Consider the following 23,937-nt stretch of genomic DNA (forward strand, 5'->3'; position numbering starts at 1 on the left):
TGGAGAGTGTATATTATATGTATAATCATGAATGGGAAGTGCAGATTATATGTATAATAATGAATGGGGAGTGTATATTATATGTATAATAATGAATGGGTAGTGCAGATTATATGTATAATAATGAATGGGGAGTGTATATTATATGTATAATAATGAATGGGTAGTGCAGATTATATGTATAATAATGAATGGAGAGTGTATATTATATGTATAATAATGAATGGGAAGTGCAGATTATATGTATAATAATGAATGGGGAGTGTATATTATATGTATAATAATGAATGGGTAGTGTAGATTGTATGTATAATAATGAATGGGGAGTGTAGATTATATGTATAATAATGAATGGGTAGTGGAGATTATATGCGTAGTAATGAATGGGGAGTGTAGATTATATGTATAATAATGCACGGGGAGTGCAGATTATATGTATAATAATGAATGTTGAGGGTAAGTTATATGTATAATAATTAATGTGAATTTAGATTATGATTAGTTAGATTAATGAATGTGGAGTTTAGATATGTGTATAATAACAAATGGCTAGTGTAGATGATATGTATAGTAATGAACACTAACAGATGTGTAATAATTAATTTGAGTTCCAGGTTATGTGATTAATAATGATCTATTTATTATCACGCACTGAACTCACTGCTCCTAGGCACGTGCAATATTTTTGGTGTTTTTTTTAACGACACCACTAGAGCACATTGATTTATCAATGATCGAATATAAGATGACAAACATTTGGTAATTTTGATATACAGTCTTAGAATTAACAAACCTGCTACATTTTCCCATTAATTTATTATATACACCATCCCAAAGACATGATAGGTCATACCATGACCTTTGATTTACCAGTCTTCTGCTTTCTTAAGATTAATCATTTTCTATTTACAACGGAAAATCTTTTGCAAGGTCATCTAAAATTCGCTTTTCTTCCTTTGTCTTTCAGATCATCTACAACTTCCTTTATTAAAAAACAATATAAATGTTTTAAACAAAAAATGGTTGTCAATATCGGATCCCAGATATGAACAAAGAATGCAGCAATGATTATGGGCATAAGATGGCACTTAACTGGGGTAGGGTGGGTCTGAAGTAATGATTTTTCGGTTCTAAAATATGAATCTGTTCAAGACAAAGCTTTGCAATGTTATCTCCACACCATTTCTGTCATATTAATTGAAGTAAGGGAAGCAAAGGATGGGTGAAGAGATTCTGGGATCACTACACATGATGAGTTATTATTTTTATTCTGCAACTTTGCAAAGGCGGATCCAGGAAGGTTTTGGCCCCCTTTGGTCCGCCCCTGATTCATATACCCAACACCCTCGTCTAGATTCGCCACTGAGATTTATACCAACCTATACAAAGTGAACTGGCCATACAAACATAAAACAAAACTAAAAAATATAATTATGTGAGTGCTTAACAAATTATTATAGCCTATGTGTAATATAGACTGGGGGAGTGCATATTATTCAGAGGGAGTGCATTTTATACATACACTATAGACTGGGGGAGTGTATATTACATGTATAATGTGCACTGGGGAGTGCTTATTCTACGTATAATCTTGATTGGGGAGTGCAAATCCAGTACAGTGCAAATTATATGTGACACCTGTACCGGTTCCCACCTAGAGCGAGTTTTAACGACTCAGTGGGTAGGTGTAAGAACACTGCACCTTTTTCTCTCTCACTAACCACTAACAACTAACAACTAACCTATTGTCCTGAACAAACAGCCCAGATGGCTGAGGTGTGTGCCCAGGACAGCGTGCTTGAACTTTAATTGGATTATAAGCACGAAAATTAGTTGAAATGTAGCTGCTGCTGCTGCTGTTGTTGCTGCTACTATTATTAAGGACATCTATTAGCTGATTGCAACTCAACACCTTACCTTCGCAGATATTATTTCCCATGGCATATCCAGGTGGGCACTCACACACAAATGAACCATCGGTATTTAAGCACTTCGCGCTTTTATCACAATCATGACTTCCATCTTTACATTCATCTATATCTGAAAATAGATGTTCATACTTAACACCATCAAAACTACCTCTTCTACTAGCAGTACAATCATGACTTGTATCTTTACATTCATCTACATCTGAAAATAAATGTTCACACTTAAAGCCACACACCCTAGTTCCATCCAGCGAAAATAAATTATAATTTAGTTAATCTACAAACCTGTAACACATTTAGATCACGTTTTTATCAAATGAAGTGAAAAAGCAGGTTTTATATCGATAAATACCATGGGAATCCCCATGTCCCAATTGCTTGAAATAATTTTGAAAGATAGTATTCTGATGTCACCGGTAGATGTCGCTCGAAGCACAACAATGCCTACGTCACGACAAATTTCACAGACTTGGGGTGCGTTCGTTTCACCTCTCCTGGACATGTTCCAACTGTTCTGTCCTGGTTGTATCCCCTCTCCAGATATCGTAAGACATAGCAAAATTATTGGTTTTAAGGGTTTGCGCAAACCGTGCACGAGAAAACAGACCGAACCAAAATGATAACGGTCACGTGATATACCAACGTCTGTGACATTGAAATGGAAATATCCCCTCTAAAAATAGATTGGACCTCGCTTGCTTAACGTTTTTTTCTCGACAGCACGTCTTGTGAAAAAAATGCAAAAAATGCATTTCGTGGTTTTACAAACATCAGGATTACCAAAAAGCACTTCAGGTGAATGGAAATGTGTATTCTAAATAATAAAATGTAAGTAAAGTGCAGTTTTATTTGTGAAAAATGGGGTTTAATAGCGAAAAACAACGCCGTAATGGTTAACAAATAGCCGTAACTAGGGTGTGTCCCTGTAACACCTTCACAACTACTACTTCTCCTAGCAGTACAATCATGACTTGTATCTTTACATTCATCTACATCTGAAAATAGATGTCCAGACTTAACACCTTCACAACTACTGCTTCTTCACGCAGTACAATCATGACTTGTATCTTTACATTCATCTATATCTGAAAAAAGATGTTCACACTTAACACCATCAAAACTACCTCTTCTACTAGCAGTACAATCATGACTTGTATCTTTACATTCATCTACATCTGAAAATAGATGTCCAGACTTAACACCTTCAAAACTACTACTTCTACTACCTTTGATGCTGCTATTACTGCTTCTACCATGACTACGACTATTGCTATCGCTACTGCTTCCTCGGTACAATATTAGATTAATACTAGTTCTACTACCACTACCACACCACTACACTACTACTGTTGATGATAATGATAATGGATATTTGGCGAGGTTTAGACAACAGTGTAATAGTTGAGCTTCAGCGTTATCGAACTGAGCAAAATAACCACGATATAAACCGTAGTAACCTGATAATTTTTTAATCATGCAAACCCTTTCTAGTTATAGTTTTATAATATGTTTCAGTCAAAAGAAGTATGGAAACTAATAGTTTTATCGTGTAGAAAATACTACCGGAAGTCGGATAATAGCATGTGCCCGAAAGCATCTTGGGAATGGCATAGCCAGCCAAAAAGTTATGTTTTTCAAATTTTAAATAAAATACTTTGATTGTATTTCAAAGTCACTTGTATCACAACATTACAATTTTATGCAAGTTTATGTGTGACCTGAAGATCTCCATCACTGACTGCTAGTGACTGTGACGTCAGACGCTGTTCTAATGTGATCATTCTTTGCAGGAAGCTACTTGCTTTTTTGTTTTGAAATGTTTAATTCAAAACGATGTCAAGTTCCGAATGGGAATGAATAAAGCCCCAGTCACATATACACGATTTTTGCTCCGAATGGCCACGAATAGCCCCGATTCTATCCTCTTTTTTTTTTTCTTTTTTTTTTAGATTCAAGCACTCCCGAGCATGCCGGGTGCTCAATTTATTTTGAAAAATCCTCCCTATATACAATGAACCAGGTTCTCTTTGAATGTGAAATAAAAAAATATACATATGAATATTAGTGCTTGTTTGAAAACTTTTAATTAGTGCATGTTTGTATTATTGTTTTATTTATCTTCTTTAGTGTATGTTAAGATTTTGTATTTACAATAAATTAACCTGGTTTGCGAACCTGGCCCCCAAAGCTACAAGCCTGGGGGTCCAAGTCTGTTTTTCTACATTTTTGTGCAATTAGTCATTATTTCTCATAGTTTATAAGTAATGTCGAAGGCGTCATTGCACGAGGCAATGACCTCTTCAAAACACCAGTGTTTAAGGATTTTTTCTTTTCTGTCTGGCCGCTCTAAGGCGGCAAAATATTCTGTTTCCACCCTTGAGTAAACCAAGTGTTTAAAAAGTGCCATTTCATTACATGGCTTATTTCCCTCCAATAGTTTTCTAGTTGTCCATATTACCCTTATTGCTTTGCTCCAGAGAAAAATTCCTAGCTGCGATGCATAATTTCCAGGATTGTATTTGATGCCAAAAATCATGGCATATGGGTTTAAACGGAATTTGTTGCCGAAGAGTTTTTTGAAGATAGGTACAAGTTGTTTAATAAAAAGTTTGGGTTTTTTGCAGTGAAAAAAAGGCATGCAAGACTGAGTCCACTCTGTCGCACACAAGGCACTCCGGGGTGGGCTCAATCTTCTAGTCATATAGATGTTTTCTAACTGCAATTACATTTCTAATCATTTTATAAATTAAGTCAAAATGGAAATTTTCAATAAAGCCGGAGTTTAAGGTTTTCCAAATGTTTTGCCAGTTTATGGTTTCATTAAAGGCTATTTCCCACCTGGTTTTAAATGATGCATCTTTGTAAGTTCTTAATAGCAAGACTGCGTATATGTCCTTCGTTTTCGCGACTGTCACGTCCTTTTTCGTATCACCTACGTTGATACAAAAGATGGCGTCTAAGTCACCATCAAAGGGGTCTTCATTTCGTAGTGTCCATAATAAAGTCGGCGGTACGTTGTCTTGTAGGTCTTTTAGTTGGCGATAAAATGCCGCGCTAGTTGAGCAACCAGCGAGGTCCAAAAAGTCGTTCGTTCCCATGTCCCAGATGTCTTTGACTAAATTTAGTCCTTCGCTACGTATAATATTGTGCTGTTTGTGTGATATAGTAGGATTGTCGTGAAGCGGTTCATTTGTTGGTAACTGTCAGTGTCTCGAGTCATGTCAAGGTCATTCCAAATTAAAAGAATCTTACATTTTAGATGTGTATTTCGATATTTAAATTTTTGTATTGGCCTGAAAAATAATCCGCTAGGGATTTCCAATTACCTTCCCCCTTCTGGACTTAATAGTCTACTTACAAATTTAATTCTTTGTGCTTTAATTTTTAGCCGAATATTTACAACACCCAACCCGCCTAATTTTTTAGGTAGTTGAATTTGCTCTTTTGATATAAAATGTCCTGTAAATCCAAATGAAGTCGAAAATCATTTTATCAGTTTGTTTGGCATATTTTTCCGGAAGTTCCAAAACGTTTGATAAATACCAAATGCCACTAGTTGCTAAAGAATTTACTGCAACTACTTTACCATGTAGGCTAAAGTTAAATTTCGATTACTCCATATATTTAAGATTGTTTTGATTTTTTGAATTTTGGGTTCCCAGTTATCAGCTGAGACATCAACATTTCCGAAATAAAAGCCTAAGATTTTAATTTTATCGTTTGTCCATCTTATATCAAGAGGCGTATCTTTCTCGTACCTAAGTTATCCCATTAGGAAACCGTTAGTTTTCTGAAGATTGACTTTAGCACCTGATGCACGTTCATAAATATTTAAGATTTTAAATAATTGTTTTACTGAGTCTAAGTCTGATACGGTCGTGTTACCGTCGTCTGAATACCCTACCCACTTACTAACGAAGCCATCTGGTAAAGTTATCCCATTAATTTCGGAATCTTCCCGAACAGCCTCTGCCAAAGTTTCTGCTACTAAAATATATAATACTGTGCTGATCGGGCAACCCTGTCTAATTCCCCTAGAGAGATTGAAATAGTTTGAAACATACCCATTTACTTTATCCGTGCAACAGGTTTTGATCATTTTAATAAATCCTGTCACGTTTGCTCCCGAATTATAGCCAAAATCGGCATGAATCATGTTCAAAACTGTCGGGAGTATTTTTGGAATTTTTCAGTTCGTGACACATTCTTAAAGCAGTCGTGCGTGTATCCTGCATATCAGTAGGTGCACCGTAGACACAGTCGTGATAGTCGGGGGTAATCGTGGGACTTTGTTGACCGCAGGCCTTTTTATGCGAGTCTAGCGGACGTCGGAGTAAACCGGAAGGCAGCCGTGAGTAGTCTTAGTACAGTCGTAGTAATTCGTGGCGCAATCCGGATAATTCGAGACGAGTCGTACTGTATACGTCAAAGTACCGTAGTGGAGGCGTACTACGTCATAGCAATTTGTAATGAATCGGCTTCAAGAACGTAGTACAATCTCAGTATTAACTTACAGCAGTCGTGAGTAGTCGTGGTGAGGTCGTGAGTGAATCCGATTCATGCCGATTTTGGTTACATTTCGGGAGCAAACGTGGCAGGATAGGATCCGGGCTATTCGTGGCGATTCGGGGCAAAAATCGTGTATATATGACTGGGGCTACGACTACTCACGACTGCTGTACGTTAATACTGAGATTGCACTACTCTCCACTACGGTACCTTGACGAATACAGTACGACCCCTCATGATTTATCCCGAATGTGCCACGAATTCCAAGAATATTCCCGACAGTTTTGCAGGCCCGTAGCCAATGTGGGGTCGGGGGGGGGTCGGGGGGGGGGTCGGTTTTTCTTTTCAATATGCCTGAAAATTGAGCGAACATTCGTCATGCGCACAATTAATTTCCTTGTGACCTGATAAAGCATAGCAACGCCAAGGTTATAATGCTAGCACTGGAGGTGTTATCAGGCAGTGACATAATAACATATATTTCATCCCCCGGGTTTTATGATGCTAATTAAATAGCTTACCTTCACAGCCAGTATTCTCTAGGGTAAATCCAGTATGACATTTGCAAGTAAATGAACTAATACTATTAAAGCACTCAGCGTTAACATCGCAGTTATGACTTCCATCTCTACATTCATCTTTATCTGAAAATAAATGTTCACGGTTAATATTTTAAAAATACATTATCATTGTTGTATCTATAAATTAATGTATCCTACACAAAAGAACCGGCCTCGGTGGCGTCGTGGCAGGCCATCGGTCTACAGGCTGGTAGGTACTGGGTTCGGATCCCAGTCGAGGCATGGGCTTTTTAATCTAGATACCGACTCCAAACCCTGAGTGAGTGCTCCGCAAGGCTCAATGGGTAGGTGTAAACCACTTGCACCGACCAGTGATCCATAACTGGTTCAACAAAGGCCATGGTTTGTGCTATCCTGCCTGTGGGAAGCGCAAATAAAAGATCCCTTGCTGCTAATCGGAAGAGTAGCCCATGTAATGGCGACAGCGGGTTTCCTCTCAAAATCTGTGTGGTCCTTAACCATATGTCTGACGCCATATAACCGTAAATAAAATGTGTTGAGTGCGTCGTTAAATAAAACATTTCTTTCTTTCTTTTTTCTTTCCTACACAAAAGCTTTGTATGGTTAATTCAAGAATATATAACAATTACAATATGCTGTCAGGTGGCTTAAACAGTAGCTTTTTCATCAGCTTTGAGTAAAAAATGGAAAATAATGACAAAAATATACATGTACGTCATATATCTATTACTATTATTATTACTACTACACTACTATTACTATCACTACTACTACTACTACTACTACTACTACTACTACTACTACTACTACTACTACTACTACTACCACTACCACTACTACCACCACTACTACTACTACTACTACTACTACTACTACTACCACTACCACTACTACCACCACTACTACCACCACTACTACTACTACTACTACTACTACTACTACTACTACTACTACTACTACTACTACTACTACTACTACTACTACTACTACTACTACTACTACTATTACTACCACTACTGTTGCTGCTGCTGCCCGCTGCTACTACTACTACTATTACTACTACTAACACACTACTACTACTGCCACTATCACCACCATCACTACTACTACTACTACTACTACTACTACTACTATTACTACTACTACAGGGTAGAACTATGGGGGAAGTGTTTGAGATAATGTGTGAACATTTTGGAAACTCAGATGTATTAAAATAACAGAATTCTAAGAAACATATGAGATAATCGTGCATACATCGGTCTCTTATATTTAAAAAAATGACCAGTGATGGATTTTTTTAGCGGATTTTAACCAATGAATCTTTGTTTCACCTGCCCTTCGAAGGCCCCTATTTCGAACCCTGTGTTACTATTACTACTACTGAATGAATGAATGAATGTTTAACGACACACCAGCACGAAATATACATCGGCTATTGGGTGTAAAACTATGTACTACTACTGCTGAAGCTACTGCTGCTGCTGTTGCTGCTATGGCTGCTACTGTTGCTGATGTTGCTACTGCTGCTGCTGTTACTGTTACTGCTACTGCTGCTGCTACTGTTATTGCTGCTACTGGTGCTGCTGTTATTACTGTTACTGTTGCTGCTGCTGCTAATGCTGTTATTGCTGCTATTGCTGCTATTATTGCTGCTACTGCTGCTGTTGTTGCTGCTGCTGTTACTGTTGCTGCTACTGCTGCTGCTGCTACTGCTGCTGCTACTGCTGTTGCTACTGCTACTGTTGCTGCTACTGCTGCTGTTGTTGTTGCTGCTGCTGTTACTGTTACTGCTTCTGCTACTGCTGCTGTTGCTGCTACTGTTGCTGCTGCTGCTGCTACTACTGCTGTTGTTGTTGCTGCTGCTGTTACTGCTGCTGCTACTGCTGCTGTTGTTGCTACTGCTGCTGTTGTTGTTGCTGCTGCTGTTACTGTTGCTGTTACTGCTGCTGCTGCTGTTGCTGCTACTGCTGCTGTTGTTGCTACTACTGCTGCTGTTGTTGCTACTGCTGCTGTTGCTACTGCTGCTGTTGCTGCTACTGCTGCCGTTGCTGCTACTGCTGCTGCTGTTGTTGCTACTGCTGCTGTTGCTGCTACTGCTGCTGTTGCTGCTACTGCTGCTGTTGTTGCTACTACTGCTGTTGTTGCTGCTACTGCTGTTGTTGCTGCTACTGCTGCTGTTGCTACTACTGCTGCTGTTGTTGCTACTGCTGCTGATGTTGTTGCTACTGCTGATGTTGTTGCTACTGCTGCTGTTGCTGCTACTGCTGCTGCTGTTGCTATTGCTATTGCTGCTACTGCTACTACTGCTGCTGTTGCTGTTAATGCTGCTGTTGCTACTGTTGTTGTTGTTGCTGCTGCTGCTGCTGCTGCTGCCGCTGCTGTTTTTGCTGCTGCTGCTAGAGAAATCAACTAGTTGATTGTTTTACCTTCACAGCCATTATTTTTCAGGACATATCCAGCTGGACACACACACACATAGGAACCTTCGGTATTCTCGCACTTGGCGCCATTGTCACAATTATTTCCTCCAGATTTGCATTCATCTATATCTGAAAGTAGATGTTCAAAATTAATAACTTAACTTTGTAAAGTACTTCAATGTGCTCTAGTAGTGTCGTTAAATAAAACAAACAAACTTGTATGGTATATCTGAAAGTAGATGTTCAAAATTAATAACTTAACTTTGTAAAGTACTACAATGTGCTCTAGTGGTGTCGTTAAACAAAACAAACAAACGTGTATGGTACTACCATTACAACTATTGCTTTTACTATTGGAGGACGGGACATAGCCCAGTGGGAAAACGTTCGCTTGATGTGCAGTCGGTTTAGGATCGATCCTCGTCGGTGGGCCTATTGGGCTATTTCTCGTTCTAGCCAATGCACCACGACTGGTATATCAAAGGCCGTGATATGTGTTATCCTGTCTGTGGGATGGTGCATATAAAAGATCCCTTGCTACTAATGGAAAAACGTAGCGGGTTTCATATCTACGACTATGTCAAAATGACCATATGTTTGACATCCAATAGCGGATGATTAATAAATCAATGTGCTCTAGTGGTGTCGTTAAACGAAACAAACTCTTTTTTTACTATTACTACTGCTATTACTGTTTCCATTATGACTAATTCTACAGCTACTGCTATTACTGTTTTCATTATGACTAATTCTACAACTACTGCTATTACTGTTTCCATTATGACTAATTCTACAGCTACTGCTATTTCTAACATTCCTCTAGTATTTTATTATGTGAATTATGCGAATTATCATGTAGGATTTATCGGGTCACAGCAAGCATGGTTGCATGATAAACATAGTTAATGTCATATATTTCATCCCCCGGGTTTTATGATGCTAATTAAACAGCTTACCTTCACAGACAGTATTCTCCAGGGTAAATCCAGTATGACATTTGCAAGTAAAGGAACTAATAGTATTAAAGCACTCAGCGTTAACTTCGCAGTTATGACTTCCATCTCGACATTCATCTTTATCTGAAAATAATTGTTCACGGTTAATATTTTTAACATACATTATCATTGTTGTATCTATAAATTAATGTATCCTACACAAAAGCTTTGTATGGTTAACTCGAGAATATATAACAATTACAATGTGCTGTCAGTTGGCTTAGACAGTAGCTTTCTCAACAGCTTTGAGTAAAAAATCGAAAATAATGATAAAAATATACATTATATACTCTTCAAAAGAAGAAACGCAAAACCACATTGTCGTAACATTTGGAGAATTGATTTAATTATTGAATGGTGAGTCCGATAATTACCAAATGTTGCAGGATTGTTCACAATTCACTCTAGTCCATTGTGAGTAAGTGATAGGACACACCACCAAGGTCAAGGTCATCTGGAGTCAATACCGGGTGTGGCCTCCGCGTGTGTTGACAACTGCCTGCCCATTGAAGCAACCAGAGTACGGATGACGTCCCGGGGGATGGTGGCCCACTCGGCCTGCAAGGCTGCTGCCAGCTCGGGCAGGGTCTGGGGCTGTGGTTGTCGCTGTCGGAGGCGTCGGTCCAACTCGTCCCATAGATGCTCAATTGGGTTCAAATCCGGTGATATCGATGGCCAAGGAAGGACATTAATGTTGTTGTTCTGTAGGAAAGCCGTTGTGAGACGTGCTGTGTGAGGCCTGGCGTTGTCATGTTGGAACACTGCGTTGGCGTTGGCCATAACTGGAACGATGTGTGGCCGGAGGATCTGGTCAATGTAGCCCTGTGCATTCAGGTTGCCCTGCACGTGGACCAGGTCAGTTCTGCCAGTGTGTGAGATGGCTGCCCACACCATGACATTACCCCCGCCGAATCTGTCCACTTCCTGCACGCAGTTTGCCGCATAACGTTCACCACGACGCCTATACACGCGACATCTTCCATCATGACGTCGGAGCAGAAATCGGGACTCGTCACTGAACCACACCTGTCTCCATCGCAGTTGAGGCCATTGTCGATGAATCTGGCACCACTGCAGTCGGAGTCGACGGTGTTGTGGTGTTAAGATGACACCTCGAACTGGACGTCTGGCACGAATTCCTACCTCACGTAGGCGGTTCCGTACGGTCTGGTCGGATATCCTGCGCAAACCTGGTATTGCTGCGGCTGTGGAGGTGGCAGTAGTCAATCGTTCCCGAAGGTGGCGTACCCGGATGTAGCGGTCCTGCCCGGGGGTAGTGACCCGTGGTCGACCGGATCTAGGGAGGTCACGTGTTGATCCATGTTCCTGGTAACGGTCCCACAGTCTGGAGATGGTGCTTGGGGACACATGGAATGCCCTGGCAACGGCCGTTCTGGATTCGCCTGCGTCTAGTCGGCCGATGGCATTGTTTCTCTGCGGTTCACTGAGACGTGGCATGTCCTGGATTCTCAACTGTCGGCCAGATACAGAGGCCAGGCAAGCGAACACCCTGCACTTTTATACTGTCGGTGTTCATGTTGCACGTGCAGACAACGCACGTGCAGTGGTGACATGGTTTGCACGTGGCTGCGTTTTTGCGAATATTCACATTTTGGAACTTTATTGTACAGTAGCTGCGTTTTATCGAATGTAACCGTGGGAATGTGTTTGGGACATGCAATGACCTTATATTCACAAAGCATGAACCGGTAGGAAACATAAAATCAGAGTTATAACCCATTTGTACCCTTTTGCGTTTCTTTTTTTGAAGAGTATATATCTATTACTACTACTACTACTACTACTGCTACTACTACTACTACTACTACTACTACTACTACTACTACTACTACTACTACTATAACTACTACTACTACTACTACTACTACTACTATTATTATTATTATTATTATTATTATTCATACTACTAATACTACTTGTGTTTCCTCATCTACTACAACTACTACTACTACTACTACTACTACTACTACTATTACTACTACTACTACTACTACTACTACTACTATTACTACTACTACTACTACTGCTACTACTACTACTACTATTACTACTACTTTTTCTTCTTCTTTCTACTACTACTACTGCTGCTGCTGCTACTACTACTAATGATGGTGACGGTGATGGTGATGATGATGATGGTGATGGTGATGATGATGATGATGATGATGATGTGATGATGATGATGATGATGATGATGGTGATGATGATGATGATGATGATGATGATGATGATGGTGATGATGATGATGGATATAAAGATGATGATACTGATGCTGTTGTGTGTCTACAACTATTCTTACCGCTGCTATTAGTACAAGAACAAAACTAACTATTAAAATTATTGATATTTCTGTTATTCCTGCTTGTAATATCTTATGGTATCCATCAGTGATTTTGGATCTGGGATGGAAAACATTCCAGGGCCGAGCTGTTCACTGCATAATTAAATTAATTAGTTAGCCTAATACTTTTATTTTAATTATGTTTGCACGAACACAAATAAAACTTTAGATTTGATTGTGTATGGCTACTTTTGGTTCTCCTAAATCAAACTTCCACATATGTTTTCAATTATAATTTGTGTTGATCCAGTTCACTGGTTAAGCTAACTAACATTCAAACAATTGGCCCCAGGTCCCAGGTTTCATTATGCTAACGCTTGATGCGCAGTCGGACTGGGGTCGATCCTCGTCGGTGGGCCCATTGGGCTATTTTTCGTTGAAGCCAGTGCACCACGGCTGGTATATCAAAGGCCGTGGTATCTGCTATCTGTGGGATGGTGCATATAAAATAGCCCTTGCTATAATATCCCTCTCTGAGACTAGACGTCAGAACGATCAAATGGTCATGGTATTTGTCATCCTGTCTATGGGATGGTTGATATAAAAGATTCCTTACTATTAATAGAAAAAAAGTAGCGGGTTTTCAAAGACGACACGTGAAAATTATTAAATGATTTACATCCAATAGCCGATGATTAATAAATCAATGTGCTCTAGTGGTGTCGTTAAAGAAAACAAATTTGTTCATCATGCTAACTAACCAGTTTACCTATGCAGGAATTTCCATCCATGATATATCCAGTTTTACAGGTGCAATCAAATGAACCTTCAGTGTTAGAGCACACAGCGATAGGATGACAGCCATGACTTCCATCTTTACATTCATCGATATCTGAAAATAGATGTTTATATTTAGTGTCTTAAAGGTACATTATCATAGTTGTGTGTACCATAATTCGTTATTGTTTACAAAATAAACAGAAATTGCTACGAGGCATTATTTTTAGTTTTCAAAGTACTACTACTACTACTACTACTACTACTACTACTACCAATACTACTACTACTACTACTACTACTACTACTACTACTACTACTACTACTGTTGCTGCTGCTGCTGTTATTTCTACTACTGATGCCACTACTACTACTAGGACTGGACCAGTCTTCTGTCAATCTTACCTTTACACACATTTCCGTCTATTTTATATCCAGTTAAACACGTACACTTAAATGAACCTTCAGTAATAGAGCACACTGCCTTTGGATCACAGTTATGACTTCCATCTGTACATTCATCGATATCTGAAAATAGATGTTCATATCACTACTACTACTACTACTACTAATAATAATAATAATAATACTGTTACTGCTACTGCTGCTACTACTACTACTACTACTACTACTACTACTACTACTACTACTACTACTACTACTACTACTACTGCTACTACTACTACTACTACTACTACTGATGCTGCTACTACTACTACTACTACTACTATTATACTACTACTATAATACTACTACTACTACTACTACTGCTACTACTGCTACTACTACTACTACTACTACTACTACTACTACTACTACTACTTACTACTACTACTACTAATACTACTACTACTACTACTGTTACTGCTGCTACTACTACTACTACTACTACTACTACTACTACTACTGCTGCTACTACTACTGCTGCTGCCGCTGCTTTACTACTACTACTACTACTACTACTACTGACCTGATACTGCTGAACTACTACCGCCCCTACCTGTACTACTGCTACCACTGTTACTGTTACTGCTGCCCCTACTACTAACTACTACTACTACTGCTGCTGCTGCTGCTACTGCTGCTGCACCACTACTACTGCTGCTGCCGCTGCTGCTGCTACTGCTGCTACTACTACTATGCTGACTCAAAAGCCGATGATTACTGTTAAACAAAACAAACTTTTGTTTAAAACCGACGCTCTTAGTCATTGATATTTCTATTTGAAGGGCAGATGTCTTATAATTTCCACTAAGTTTCTTTTTGATCATTTCATTAGTTTTGGAGATGGGCTTGTTCAAGTAAAATCAAATATGTCCGCCATAAATCCAAGATGTCTGCCTTCGTGTGGCAATTTTGTTTTCATGGTCTGCAATTAGCCTCTACAGTTTATTACATGTACCTAGTTTCATTGCATTTCACTCAACAGAAAATCGGTTTAACGTTGTTTTGTTTTATTTTTTTATTTTTCTTTATTTTTTTTATTCGAGATGGCTTCCACGTCCTACAATAATAAGAACAACTGCAACAATACTCAACAACAACAACTACTACTACTACTACAAATACTATTATCGTCCGTGGATATGTTTCGTTGAGCGACCTGTTTCGGTGGCTGCATCGTTTGTGCGCAACAATACGTACATTTGAAGATTTCTGACGTCATTGACTTTTGCAAATGTCTGTCACATTCTCAGAAATGTTCGTAAAAATAAGGTTAAAACGAGAAACGAAAACAAGACTGAACTTAACCCACTCATAAGCACGGCACATTTCTTAATACCTTTTTTCTATGATTTTTAAAGACTGTACTTTGAAAGAAAACTTATTTTTAAAAACTGTTTTTGTCTGTTCCCAGCTGTACTCCTATCTCGTTGTTGAAGTCACATGATTGTCACGGCGTCTGCTGGCAAAACTCTACAGATACTTGCTAAAAATATGTGGTCCTTATGAAATGACTAAATCGGGCTTATACCTAACAAAATAGCTCGAACAATCCCCCATATGGACGGACCCCCAAATGGAATAGCGGCCCTAAGCATCGCGACCCAATAGACATTCCACGCCGGGGGGACGACAGTGGGGGTACCAGCCAGACCTAACCACGATAACCATATTATTACTGTAAATATATATTCATGTTCTGAAACCCGTGATTGGCAATTGGTATATATCACTTCCATTAGCGAAACAGTAGCTTTTTTTTTCTTTCTTTCTTTCTTTCTTTCTTACTAAGACAGGATCGAAGTCGCAGTAACCCAATTGGCTAATTAACCAGCCAATCAACATCGTTAGATAATCAACCAAGATAGGACACCACTAATTATCGCCTATTTTTTGCAGCACTCTCATTGGTCCAATCCAGCCAATCACGGATCAAGAACCCCACTATACCTAACTGTAAATAAACTGCTCGAATTTGTCTTTGCACCCGCACCATGTTTTTTATTACTGATGCATTCCATCCTAGCTATCCTAAGGTAAGTCAACTAGGGTTCCAGAAGCAAAGACATGCTGGAAAACCGATACCCAACTATCCAGATAGCCTGAAGACAAACCAAGTAAGCCTACTAAAATCCTATATTTAGGGGGCGGGAATCAAAATTCTTCAAACTAAGTACCTAGATTGGTGCATATATGTATACAATTGCTACTTGCCACCGTTATTTTCGTTTTATTGCATTGGTAATAAAGTTAAGTATGCCAAGCACTAGGCTTTTTAAACCAATACCTACACTATAAGGGTTTAACCCTTCAAATTAGATAGCTAGGCTAGTTTACCCCCCCCCCCCCCCCTCCGTCATTGTATTCAATGCTATACAAGGACGGAGGGGGATGGGTGGTCATGAATGACCGTTGAACTCACTAGAATAGGGACTTAAGACAATAGGTACAACCTTAACACAAAACTAGGATTCACACACAGACTACACGCTCACTGCATCAGTACACAGGGTGCATTGACTAATGATAACAATGCACCCGCCCCCATTTAATGGCCCAGCACGTACTCTAATAAGGAACCGGACAAAAGAATACCGGTTCCGAGTACACAATTGCAATGCACCCGGGGGAAGCTGAACAAAAGAATATCAGCCTCTCCCACCCAAACCCCCAATACTTGCTGCTGGTAATAACTTAGGGAGACACCACATGGGCAACCTAGGGAGACACCACAGCATCGTAGAGGTCTAAAATTAATGAGCTACTCTCGATTCACTAATATCAAAACCTATATTAGCTCGGCCATTTACCTTTCGACCGACCGTTCAAAATTGCGCCAAATTCCCTCAATCAAAATTGCGCACCCTTTTCTCTTTGGCATTTAACTGCTCCATTCAAATTCCATAGCACCACCCCCACCCGCCTGCTATCGATTTGATCGGGCTGCTGGTGTACCCTTGCACCTGCCAGTGCAGGCGGTCCCTCCTCTCCCCTCCCCCCACCTTTCCTGTCATGAACGGAGGAGCCGGCCTTGTGCCCACGACAGGCGTGCGCTACAACAGCTTGTTCTGAATGTGCACGTAAAACCCTATGACATGACATGGTCCTTATATGTTTTAACATATATATATTTCTGGATATTTGTTTATATATTGCAAAACAGTGGGGAAACAGTGGGGAAAATTCGGGCAGTTTTTATCTGGGTAAAATTTCGGGCAAATCAACCCCTCCAGCCTCCCTAAATCAAAGAGTCCCCATTGGCCCATGACTACAAAGGAAGCTATTTGGATAATAACTGTCTGTTTATAAATATTGAACCGAATGCTTATGCTCACTGAAACTGGTTCACCCATCATGATATAACTACATCTACGGCTACTTCTATTAGTACTACTGCTGTTATTACTACTGATACAAATACTAACAATATTAATACTAATACTTTTCTTATACTATTGCTACCACTGCTATAACTGGTACTACTACCACTACTACCATTACTACTACAAATGCTACTGCTCCAACTACTTTTGCTACTATTACTACTACTACTACTACTACTACTACTACCACTACTACTACCACTACTACTACTACTACTACTACTACTACTACTACTACTACTACTACTACTACTACTACTACTTCTTCTTCTTCTAGTACTAGTAGTGGTACTAGTGGTCTTTTTATTTGTAATAGTAGTAGTAGTAGTAGTAATAGTAGTAGAAATAGTAGCGGTATTTTCAGTTGTTGTCATAATAGTAGTAGTAGTAGTAGTAGTAGTAGTAGTAGTAGTAGTAGTAGTAGTAGTAGTAGTAGTAGTAGTAGTGGTGGTGGTGGTGGTGGTAGTAGTAGTAGTAATAATACTATTACTACTAACAGTCCATGAATCTTACCTTTGCAGTTGGACACAAACACGCAAATGAGCCGTCAGTATTAGTGCAAACGGTGCCGGTATCACAATTACCACTTCCGTCTTTACATTCGTCTATATCTTAAAACAGATGTTAAGATTTAATACCTTGACTTTATACGTTATTAACATAACAACTACTGCTTCCACTACTACTGCAGCTACGACTACTACTACTGTTGTTGTTGTTGTTGTTGTTACTACTGTTACTAATATTACTACTGCTGCTGCTATTACTACCACTACTACTATTATTACTGCCACTACTACTACTACTACTACTACTACTACTGCTATTATTACTATTTCTACTACTATTACTACTGCTATTATTACTATTACTACTGCTATTATTACTATTACTACTGCTATTACTACTACTACTACTACTACTACTACTACTACAGGTGGTGGTGTATTTGTGGTGCTCGTTCATTGCCAGGGTTGTAAGTGTATTCATATATGTTTGTATCTATGAACTATTGAGAACTGTTAATTTTCAGACAACAAGTGTTTTATCTTGAATTCTGAGAGGAGCAATATTTAGTAAACTGACCATTGCATTCTGTGACCCCATTCCCTTCATAGCCGGCTCTGCAGATACACCGATACGCTGAGTCCGTCCTGTACCAAAAGCACGTGGCGAGTTGATGACACTTGTGTGTTCCAAGGGTGCATTCGTCTATAAAAAGAAAAGCACAAGAATATATACTCAGCGACAAACGAAACGCATGTAAATACAAATACCCTTTACACAATCTCATAGTGAATTCATCTACAGAAAGAAAGTTAAAGTTTGTTAAAGTTTGTTTTGTTTAACAACACGACTAGAGCACATTGGTTCATTATAGGAGTGTACGAATCTAACTAATAATTTCAACAGTTAATACAGGGGTCTCGCTACATGTCATAAGCGATGGCGGGCCCATCATTTTTTAAGACTTATTTTCAATACGCCCGCCATCCATTGGCAGCGATAGTAATATAACCGCCATCCATTTATTTCGACCGCCATCCAAAATCACAAGTCATATCATCGTCTTGAACTACAAGAGTAATCAGATTCATCGTCGTTTACTCTTAGGTATCATCCTTTCCTATAAGTGGAACCAGCTCTACCGATTTCCTCCATCCCTTTCCTGAATACTGGAGAGACCACTGTAATACAATATATAATTAACACAGATCTAAATATAGTAAAGCTTGTTCACCAAAATTAAATATGTGCGTAGTTCTGCAATGCAACATAACCATATTTCTTTACCTTTTTAACAAATATTTGATATAATGGGGTTTTTTAAAGTTTGTTTTGTTTAACGACATTACTGTAGCACATTGATTTATCAATTATCGGCTATTGAATGTCAATAAAATTTAGTCGTAGATAGAAAACCCACTACATTGTTCCATTAGTACCAAGGAATCTTTTATATATGTAGTACACGTGTATTTTAAGCATATAGGTTTTATGTAACTAATGTTTAATATCAGGTTCTTAGAGGAGTATGTACCTTTAAGTATGGTATTTAGTATGTATTTCATTAATGTTTATTTTCAGGCTGTAACAACTACAGGTTGAACAACATATCACTCTAATTAACATTTTATCACCTTTTTCCAGTATTGCCCTGTACCTGTGATGTGTTCGTGTATGCTGGTCAACCACGCGTGGCCACATCAGTGCAGTCAGTGTGAGCTCTTTTGGTAGCCATAGCTACAATACAAACACCCAAGCTATCTTTAAACTTTGACCCTTTTCTCTTTCTCTCCCATTGGCTAATTAACGCTCACCTGTATCAGCATGCTTTCTTTGGACTGACCAGACAGGACAGAATTATTTAGTATTTGGAGAAACAAGTTCAGATCAGAGAGAAATAGTAGAAGTTTAATTTAAAGGTTTCCCCAATTGTTATCGAATATATCAACACAATGCCTACGTGTAGTTCATATGGGTGTGTCGTGTGTCTTATGTTTACATGAATAAAAGATGATGCCCTAACCCGTAGCCAGTGTTGTGAACTTTGTTGAACCTAGCTTCACGCACAAAATACCGACTGCTACATTTGGAGCCGACGTAGGGACAACGTTCATCTGAAACTGCGGGATCTTGGACACTGAAAACCAACGTTTGTTTCTGTGCAGAACTTTAAAGAATGTGTTTCTACAGAACTATTGTGGGGAAAAATATCCGCCCGGTCCCCCCCCCCCCTCCCCTAACCCTAACCCTAACCTTAATCCCAACCCCAACCCCAACTCCAACCCCAAATCTAAACCTAACCCTAACCCCAACCCTAACCCCAACCCTAACCCTAACCTCTAACCCCTAACCCAAAATAATAATGGAGGGGACCGGGCGGATATTATACCAGATTTCCTTTGTAATGGTTTAAATTATCAAATGGCAGAATAAGTGTCAGGAGATTGATTAAAATAAAACGCTTAAATCCTATTTAGGTAGCCTACGTAAATTAACTAAATTAACTAAACATTAGTATAACAGTTATCTATATTGTATCTATACATAAAGAGTAATTTAACTTACTTTGTAAAATTGCAGTAGGAATTTGACAGTTGACTGGACTGAAGACATGACTTAGCACAACCAACCTCTCATTCCTGTTTATTCTCAAACCTTTGTTTACCTTGGTTTCTACTTCCGCTTCCGGTCTAAAACTTCCTGTTGTGAACTTGGAAGGACTTTCCTTTGGCACTGTCACTAACCCTAACTATTTATTATAAGTATTTATAATGTTCTTTATACGTGACTGAATGAATGAATGAATGTTTGTTTAACGACACCCCAGCACAAAAATACATATTGGCTATTGGGTGTCATAAATGGTAAGTATATCATATGGAAATATTATTTTTATATATTCATGTAGGTGACAGTGCCAAAGAAAAGTCCTACCTGGATTTGTTTCTAATATTTTATTTCAGGATTGCAATTGAATATAGCTACACGTATCAATTAGATTTAAAAAATTCAGCATTGTTGATAATTTACATTATCACGTTTTAGTTTATTGATTGTTTCCTTTTCAGCAATTGACTGGGGAATTAGAGTCGAAACCAGCCACACATGAGTCGTACTTTATGCATTGAGAAATAATTCATTTGTTTTCAAAAAAATTACTTTGATTTCAGTGTGATTTTCAGCCATATTGCTTTTGTACTTTGCTGTTAATAGGTTTCACTCATTTATTTAATCTACTTACTTCATACTTTGTGGAATTGAACTTAGTCAATTATTTTGTTTGTATTTTTCACATTGTTTTATGAACATGAACATGTTGAATTAATCTGGTGATATTTTCTGGAGTTGACTATACTTACTGTCTGCTGTTTGTCCAGAAACTTAGTATGTGTTTTTGTATTCTATATAACTTGGCTGGTAATCATAATGGAATTGAGTTCAGAAGAGTTAGAGAATATGAGTGCTTTGTTTCGGAAAATGGGAATGTCTCCAAAAGACGATAATCCTGAGGATTTTTAAGAATGGTTATCCGAGACAGCACATCAATATAAACCCAAGAGGGAAAAGGAAAGAGCTACTGAGAAATCTTTCTTTGATTCAACTACCAAACCTGGACCTGTTGCATACCAGTCTTTTCCTAGACACCCGTTGTTTAGTGGTGAGCCAGGAAAAGATGCTGAATATGACATCTGGAGATACGAGGTGGATTGTCTCATTTAACAGACCTTGCAATCTGTAAGGAAGTCACTGAAAGGAGAAGCTGCAATGATGGCGATGAAGCTTGGTACCAAGGCATCCATGTCTGAACTTCTTGGAAAGATGAAAAGTGCTTTTGGGACACTTAGATGTACTTCTTCTCTTCTTTCCGAATTCAAGGAGAGGGTGAGGATGTCACTGCTTGGAGTAGACGACTGGAACGTCTTCTTTTTCAGTTGTCAGAACAGAAATCCATTTCCTCTTATGAACAGAACGAAATGTTCATAAGAAGATTGTGGGATGGACTTAATCCATCATTGAAAAGTTTAGCAGGTTTTAAGTATGAGACTCTTCATGATTTTGATGAGTTGAGACTTTACTTGCGTGAGGTTGAGTTTGATTTAGATAGAAGTAAGGCACAGAGAGCAAAGGGTAACACCATATCTGCATCAGTAAAGATGGCTGCGACTCCTGATTGCACACATTCAGAAGTTTCAGAACTGAAGTCTATGATCTGAGACATGCGCACCGAGATATCCGACATGAAACAGAATCAGCAGTGGGTCATGTGACAAGTTTGTCAACATACAGCTGCCCCGTTTCATCAGAGGTCATCACGTGATGAACATCGTGGCCATTTCACAGGCAGAAGTAATTATCGTGTCCGTGGACAAGGTTTTAAAAATTTGTCAACTGATTTTTCTGGTAGAGGTGACAGATCCTTTGGAAGATTCCCACAGAACATGGATGACCATTATCAACCTGCTGCATCAGCTGAACGGGAAACACCGTCCACTCAGATTGATCATACTACCTCTGATACTGAACCTGTTTGTTGGAGATGTGGCTATCCCGGCCATTTATCTTATGGATGTCGTGTTAGATTGGATCATCGCAGACGTCCTTTAAACTATCACAGGCCTATGGGAAGGGGGCGTCCATAGGTGAATGTCAGCGCCCCATGGAGATTCCTGACGGTTTAGTTGGTGATCCCAATGAAGTATATATTCAGGTGGAGAATATTTCTGTTTGTGCTTTGTTGGACACTGGTGCTAACGTTTCAATCATGTCTAAATCGTTTTATGATCAAAACCTATCACACATACCTCTAGAGCCTTTGGATAACTTGTTGAATATTGAAAGTGCTGGTTGTGGTTTCTTACCTTATTCAGGATTTGTGAAAGTTCACATTTCATTATCAGGCTGTGGAATAGATGATCAAGGAAAGTGTTGTTTACTCCTAGTCCTTCCTGACACAAGGTACAACGCAAGAGTTCCAGTTCTTCTAGGTACGAATATCTTATCTCGCTTCTTGGATGACTGCAGAATGACGAATGGGACCAGATTCTTACAGAAAGCAGACTTACACACACCTTGGTATTTAGCTTTCAGAAGTATTGTGCTACAGGAGAGGGAACTTATCAAGAATGATGGACGATTAGCTTTAGTCAGGAGTGCCGAGTTGCAGAACATCATTATACCTGGTAACAGCACTGCAGTGATCAAAGGACAGTTGAGCAGACATATTGATTATCATCGGGTTTGTGCCATACTTCAATTAACCCCACGTTCAACTTTGACAGGTAATCTGGACATCACACCAACTGTAGTGAGTTACAACTGTACAAATGTAGATGAAGTTGAGGTTCATGTATCCAATGTCACACTGTTGTTGTTGCTCCCAAAGCTTTACTGTGTGAACTTCGGCTTGTTATTATTCATGATTTGCCGGTTGGTGAATCAATGGATTCACAAAGTATCTTGGAGCAGGTTGAAGTTGACACTAACGATCTTTCCACAGAACAAGTACAAGAAGGAGTTGATGTCATTCTGAAGTACCAGGATTTGTTTTCGAAGAGTGACAGTGATCTTGGTCACACAACCCAGGTGAAGCACCAAATTAACTTGGACTACGACTTACCATTTAAGCAACGACATCGACGTATTCCACCGGCAATGTATGAAGAAGTCCGAAGTCATCTTAGAGATCTTCTTTCTGCAGGGGTGATCCGACCTTCACATAGCCCCTGGGCATCCAACGTTGTTCTTGCTAAGAAGAAAGATGGTTCTCTTCGGATGTGCATAGACTACCGCCAGCTCAACAGCCGAACCATCAAGGAATCTTATGCACTTCCTCGAATTGAAGAGTTACTTGACTGCTTAGGTGGTAACACTTATTTTTCAGTTTTAGACATGAAGAGTGGATATCACCAGGTGGAAATTGAAGAAAACCGCAAGAAAAGAACAGCATTTACAGTCGGGCCTTTGGGTTTCTTCGAATACAACAGAATGCCATTCGGATTGTCAAATGCACCCGCTACCTACCAACGTTTGATGGAACAGTGTTTGGAAGGACTAAATCTGAATACCAGGCACGACATTTTCTTGGGTTTGCTGGTTATTACCGGAAGTTTGTCAAGGATTTTTCCAAAAT

The 23,937-nt window shown here is 39.1% G+C and overlaps 1 protein-coding gene across 1 annotated transcript in view; it reads right to left on the minus strand.

Annotated features, from left to right (window-relative positions):
- Positions 1-23,937, minus strand: part of LOC121367947 (latent-transforming growth factor beta-binding protein 4-like) — a 60,074-nt gene that overhangs the window by 23,171 nt on the left and 12,966 nt on the right. The window contains exons 4-10 of the mRNA XM_041492417.1: positions 18,387-18,512; positions 13,879-14,001; positions 13,466-13,588; positions 10,356-10,478; positions 9,406-9,528; positions 6,959-7,081; positions 1,918-2,040 (exon numbers count right to left, since the gene is read on the minus strand). Coding sequence (XP_041348351.1) covers positions 1,918-2,040; positions 6,959-7,081; positions 9,406-9,528; positions 10,356-10,478; positions 13,466-13,588; positions 13,879-14,001; positions 18,387-18,512 — 864 coding nt within the window. The remainder of the gene's footprint in view (positions 1-1,917; positions 2,041-6,958; positions 7,082-9,405; positions 9,529-10,355; positions 10,479-13,465; positions 13,589-13,878; positions 14,002-18,386; positions 18,513-23,937) is intronic.

Source organism: Gigantopelta aegis, chromosome 3 (assembly GCF_016097555.1).
Source record: "Gigantopelta aegis isolate Gae_Host chromosome 3, Gae_host_genome, whole genome shotgun sequence".
NCBI lineage: Eukaryota > Metazoa > Mollusca > Gastropoda > Neomphalida > Peltospiridae > Gigantopelta > Gigantopelta aegis.